Consider the following 6000-nt stretch of genomic DNA (forward strand, 5'->3'; position numbering starts at 1 on the left):
AAAATAAATTTTTTTTAAAAAGCCACAAATAAACACAAGACACCCCCTGTCACCCTTCGTGTGAGAGAAAACCAGGTTGATGACCTCAGGTGCTGTCAAGGCTTTGGAGAAAGGGTGCTCTTGGATTCTGAAGGAGCATCAATGGTCCATTTTCCAGGAGGATGCAGTATCAGAAACATTTTAAATGTGAGTCTCCTGTGACCCAGATATACCCTAGAGGAAATTCACAAAGGAGCATAAGAAGGCTTTGCCTGGATGACCACTGCTGTGTTGCTTGTAATAGTTAAAAACTGGAAACACAAATATCTAATAGCTCAACTGAGAAAAATATATTCCCTGGGACACTATGTGATTATTAAGAAAGGAAGATCTCCGAGACCCAGTGTTGAGTAGAAACCCAAATTGAAGAACCTTCCATACAGTGTGTTACCACTTGAGTTCTTTTAAATGTCTTTCCCCAAGATCCTGTAGATATAAACATGTATGAAAAGGTCCAGATGCTCCACCGAACTTGTCACAGAGATAACCTCTGGAGAGTGACAGAAAGGGGTGTCATTGCTTACCTTTCCCATAATGTTCTGAGTTTTTTGTTGTTGTTTCTTTGGCGGTACGCAGGCCTCTCACTGTTGTGGCCTCTCCCGTTGCGGAGCACAGGCTCCGGACGCGCAGGCTCAGCGGCCACGGCTCACGGGCCCAGCTGCTCCGCGGCATGTGGGATCTCCCCGGACCGGGGCACGAACCCGCGGCCCCTGCATCGGCAGGCGGACTCTCAACCACTGTGCCACCAGGGAAGCCCCACCTTGATCATTTTTATTTATTTATTTATTTATTTTTTTGCGGTAGGCGGGCCTCTCACTGCTGTGGCCTCTCCCGTTGCGGAGCACAGGCTCCGGATGCGCAGGCTCAACAGCCATGGCTCACGGGCCCAGCCGCTCCGCGGCATGTGGGATCCTCCCAGACCGGGGCACGAACCCGTGTCCCCTGCATCGGCAGACGGACTCTCAACCACTGCGCCACCAGGGAAGCCCTGTTCTGAGTTTTTGTGGTGAGAATATGGATGCATTAAGGATGCATTTGGGAGGGGGAAGGGTAAATGCAACCTCGGGCTGTTTTTAGAAAACCATAGACTGTAGATGGAAGGAGGTGGTATTTCTGACTCTGCACCGGCTTATTCCACAGCTGGCTCGTGAGCTTCCCGTTTCAGAAGTAGCTCTTTAGAGCAGCAGGCGGACAAACGGGACAGGTCCTACAGGGCCAGCGAGCTGAAGGGCTGGGACTCTTCAGCCTAGTGAAGACGGGACTCGGGTGGGTGCGACGACTCACTCACAACACCAGACTCTCTGAAAACCCAGGTAACATGCATCATGAGAAGATCACATCAGAACTGACTGATAGCAGACCTTCCCAAACCATGTGAAAAAGACTTTTTAAATGGGTCTGCCCGAAGAGAAGCATGCACTGCATCAAAAAGAAGTGAGTCCCCCATCAAAAGAGGCATGCGAGCACATGCCAAGCCAACCAAGCAAAGCAGTTGTAGATGATGCTCCCCTGATCCACCCTCGCCACGTCAAGCTCCCAGGTCGCTTCCAACTTGAAGATTCTGAATCTCTTTCTACCAGAACTCCTGTGCTTAACACAAACCTTAAATACTTCATTGATTTTTGCTTTTTAGTAAGGTTCTGCCGCTAATAGAATTATACCGACTAGAGACTTTTTTACCTCAGGCATCTGCTCGCTGGGTCCCATTTTGAGCATCTGAACCAGAGACGAACTCGGGCTTTCAGCCTCCCGCGGTATCACTTAATCACGGACAGCCAAGCCCCTCCACCTCTCTCCCAGGTGGACCGGCACGAGACACCTGTCAAGCCCTCTGTTCCCACCCACGGAGGCATCAACTCACAGACAGCCAAAAAGCTAAATCCTCCATAATTCCTGTTTCAAGTTTGCTTCCTTTTACTGCCAGGGAGACAAAAGGAGCTGAAAAGGATTTTCTCATGACGAGCCACTCAACTTCCATAATTGGAACAACCATGGATGTGCATCTCCAACACAGAGAAAACCAATCCATCATGGAGTGCTGAGGGCTTAATCCCAGATTTCTAATAAATGGATTAATTAAAGCCTTAAGGGTCTGCCTATAGCTGCCTCTGCTCGAAACTCCAAGGAAATTAACTTGCCCTCCCAGATATTAAAAAAAAAAGCCAGGGATCTCCTCCGGTGGGTACCTTAGTTTGACCAAAGGACAGTGTCAATAGTCCTAACAAAGAAATCTTACAAGCCTTGCATGGGTTTATTGTTTAAAATTTCAGATTGGGCCCTGGCGCCCACAGAGCTGCCTGCCTTTAACCCGTCTTTCTTTGCAGTTAAATAGTGAAGCTCCTCTGTGTTCCAGCGAAGTGAAGGAATCCCTCCCCACACAGCCGGTTCACCCCAGCCCCAGGGAGTATCTGGAGTTTGATGCCCACCATTTAGCGTGATCAAGTCCCCATCCGGGGTCAGTGAATTTAGAGAGGGACAATCCTCAAAGGAAGGTAAGGCAACTTATTGTCAAAACAGAACCTGTGACAGGATGGTGCTTCTCTAAGATTCGAATGGAGTCCTGTGGCGTGATACCAAAACACCAGCTTTGATTCTTTTTTTGAACCCTACATTTCAGAAGCTCAGACTTCTCCCTGTGAAGTGAAAATTGCCTTCTGGTGGAGAAAGGTTTTAATGATCACTTTGCTTCCTGCGTCTCCATGGTGACGGGGCGCACAGCCCACCTCCCACCACCCCCCTCCTGCTTTATTAGGCCTTTCTTCCTCTTTGGAAAGTAATCAATCAAGCCGTATAGACTCCTTTGTGACCGGAATTATCACCTAAACAATCGACGCTGCCGCGGGGGGTGGGGGAATGAACGCGGTCCGTATAATTGAATGAAATCAGGCTCCGTCCTGGTGCACGCATGCCCTTCATCTCCCAGTGGCAGCTCTGCCAGCACACCTGTCCCGGGAGGCGGGCGGGCGCGCCCAGGTGCGCCAGGCCCCGCCGACTTGGGCGCCCCGCGGAACCCCTCTGCGCGGCGGCCGCATAAGCGCTGCCCTGCCCGGGCGGGGGATGCCCCAGCCGAGCCGCCGGGGCCACCGGAGCTGGGGCCGCGGGGGAGGGAAGCAGAGCTCGGAGCCGGAGCTGGTAGAGGCGGCCACAGGTCTGACTCCCGGCCCCCAGCTGGTCAGCACCCAAAGAAGGGAAGCCCCTCGGAGGGGCCAGCAGAGCCCACCAACCCGCAAGAAGGGCAGATGCGGAGTGCCGGGCTCTACCCGGGGAACCGGCTCCTCCCCGGACAAAGGGCTCCGCCGCCTTGTGGGGAGCCTGAGCGACCGGGTCCTGCCGCGGTTCCGCAAATGCAGCCCCGGCGCGCAGCAGCGCCGGGGACTTGCGCCCAGCGCCCCCTGCCCCGGCCCTCCCCGCCCTCCCCCGCCCACCCCGTTACCTGGATTCTCCCCGGCGTCCGCGGAGGACGTGGCCGAGGAGTCGGTGAGGACGCTGGGGTCACTCTGCGAGCGGCCCCGCGACACGAGGCAGCCGCTCCCGTCCTCGGACGTGGCCATGGGCCCGGCCGGCGCGGGGGCAAGTTGGAGGGAGCCGCGTGTAATCAGAGCATCCGAGAAGGCCAAGGTCACTGGCCAGGGGACTGGAGGGGGCGTCTTTTTAAAAAGGAAAATCAAAAAGGACAGGGAAAGAGAAGAAGCCGGAGGACGAGGCCGGGGCGGGCTTCAGGGCGGTGAGACAATAGCCTCGCGGCTGCAGCCAGGCGCATCCCGGCGTGCGCGGCCTCGCTCTGTTATTTATTCGTGTTTATTCCCATTCTTCAGTCTATATTCCAGGAAAAAAAAAAAAAGTTGAACCAGGAAATAAAAACTTTTTCTTGTCAGTGTTTATTGCGTGCTTGGGGCAGGGGGTGATGCCCGAGAATTTCTGGGGCGCTCCCTCCCCCCACCCCACCTCCCACCCCCCGGGGGAAAAAAAAGGAAAAAAGAAGAATCTGTGCTCTGGCGATTGCTTTAATCTGAAAGCTGTTCTTGGAGCATCTGTTGGAAAACATTAGGATTCTCCCATCATGCCCCGCGAGAGGAGCCTGACGTCACGAGAGAGGGGAGCGAGAGCCAGCGTGGGGATGGGGCGGGGTCTCAAATACCTGAACTGCACGCTGCCCGCCCCGAGGGAGGGGGCTGAATCCTGAGTCCTGAACCGCCCACTCCCACCGCAGCCGCGCTCTGGAAGCAAGGATTCCACATCCCGCTTCCTCCGGCTCCCAGCTGGCAGGGGGGGGAGGAGACCCTGAGGGTGCCTCCCTCGGAGGTCAGGGCCTAATCTCCCCAGCAGCTTCAGGCAGAGGTTTCCAGGGGGAGGCCACCGTGGGATGGGGGGTGGGGCACTCCGGAGCTTTGTCCCCGCCCACCACAGCCTCCTCCCCACTGCCCAGCCCTCCTTCCCCCAGGCCCTCAGCCCCTCGCCGGGGAGGAGAGAGGTAGGGGGCACCTGGCACCTTCCAGGAAGGCCTCCCCCAGATTCCTTGATGGAGTTGATGAGAGCAGGCAAGGGAGGTGACCCCGCCTAGGGCTGCCATTTACAGAAGTGCCCCCCAAGGGGCTACTGAGCAATTCTAACCCTTCCAGATGGTGGTGTGGGAGAAACAGAGGCAACTCCCACATCTCCAGCTAAGGCTCCAGCGATGAAGAAGAGGAAAGCCCAGTAAAGGACACAGAAAGGGGAGCTGTGTCACACAGCCTGGGCTAAGAAGGGGGCCAGACCCTCAGGCGGCAGGGCCACAGGGACGCAGGGGGAGGGTGCACCCAGCCCCGGCCTTGCTGTGCAGAGAAGCTCCGATGGGCAGGATCCTGTCTCAGCCCCTCAAGCCACCCCAGGTAGAGGGTGCTGCTCTCAGCCCCACTGTGGGTGATGAAAATAACCGGGGCCCAGAGGAGGCTGCCAGGGGTCCTGAAGCTGGGCAGGGGCTGGGGACCTTCCTGGGGCTGCTTCTTCGTATCTGGCCTGCACCTAAAGCAGGGCTGGGGTGCAGGGGGAGCACCTGGCGGTGTTGGGTGAACCCCAGTGAAGGGCCAAGGACAGCACTGAGATGTGGGGAAATGCGGGTCCTCACTGCACATGGAGCTTTGGGCTCTGAGCAGCAGTCGCCTCAGAGAAAGAAAGCCTCCCTCCCTTCCAATAATCCACAGAGCCCACTGTGTGCTGAGCACCACGCCAGGCACTGGGGATCCAGATGCAGAAACACCCCCAGTGGGTCTTCCAGTGGCCGGGGAGGGCAGAGCCGGGAATGGCCACCAATGAATCAATACACGCCGCCCCCCAAACATTTCACTGCAGCTGTCAACACATACCATGAAACAAAGAGGAAACCGGTAGGACGTTGTACTAAATACTTTTTATCCACGTAAAAATGTGCTGCATGGCGACACACCTGGCTCTGGGGCGGGGGGGGGCATCATTTCTTCCTCATGCACCTCTGAGGTGTGAGCTACCCTAGCCTCCACCTGAGAGGTGAGGGCAACTCGGAGAGGTGAGCGCACCTGCCTGGGTCACAAGCCAGGACAGGCAGGGCCGAGGATCCCGGCCCGCGGTCTTTCCAAGTGTGTCCCCCCGGCAGTCCCCGAGAGCCGTGCTGAGTCCCGGCCCAAACATAGGCAGGTCTCAGGAAGCCCCCAGCCACGCCATCAGCACATCTCACGCCTGCGTGAGGAGGCCTGAGGTAGGCCGGCCAGCAGCGGATACAGAGATGGACCAGCGTGTCGGGGGGCGGATGGCAGCCCAGGGGCACGTGCTAGAGGAGGGCAGAGAGGGGTGGCCGCAGCGCCTTCCAGCTGTCTGTCCCCCACCCCTACGCTGCAGGGCCTCCCCTACTCAGAACCTGGACTGCTACGGACTTAAGGTTCTTCTTTAAATCAATCTGCCCTTAAATGCATTTTAAAGGAAACCATCACTCCAGAGATAGGAATGCAG

At 56.5% G+C, this 6000-nt stretch overlaps 1 protein-coding gene across 1 annotated transcript in view; it reads right to left on the reverse strand.

The window, feature by feature from the left end:
* The window catches only part of PHACTR3 (phosphatase and actin regulator 3), a 208223-nt gene extending 204633 nt beyond the window's left edge, over nucleotides 1-3590 (reverse strand). The window contains exon 1 of the mRNA XM_060077830.1: nucleotides 3473-3590. Coding sequence (XP_059933813.1) covers nucleotides 3473-3590 — 118 coding nt within the window. The remainder of the gene's footprint in view (nucleotides 1-3472) is intronic.
* Nucleotides 3591-6000: the final 2410 nt, after the last annotated feature.

The sequence above is a fragment of the Mesoplodon densirostris genome, chromosome 16 (assembly GCF_025265405.1).
Source record: "Mesoplodon densirostris isolate mMesDen1 chromosome 16, mMesDen1 primary haplotype, whole genome shotgun sequence".
In the NCBI taxonomy this organism is placed as follows: domain Eukaryota; kingdom Metazoa; phylum Chordata; class Mammalia; order Artiodactyla; family Ziphiidae; genus Mesoplodon; species Mesoplodon densirostris.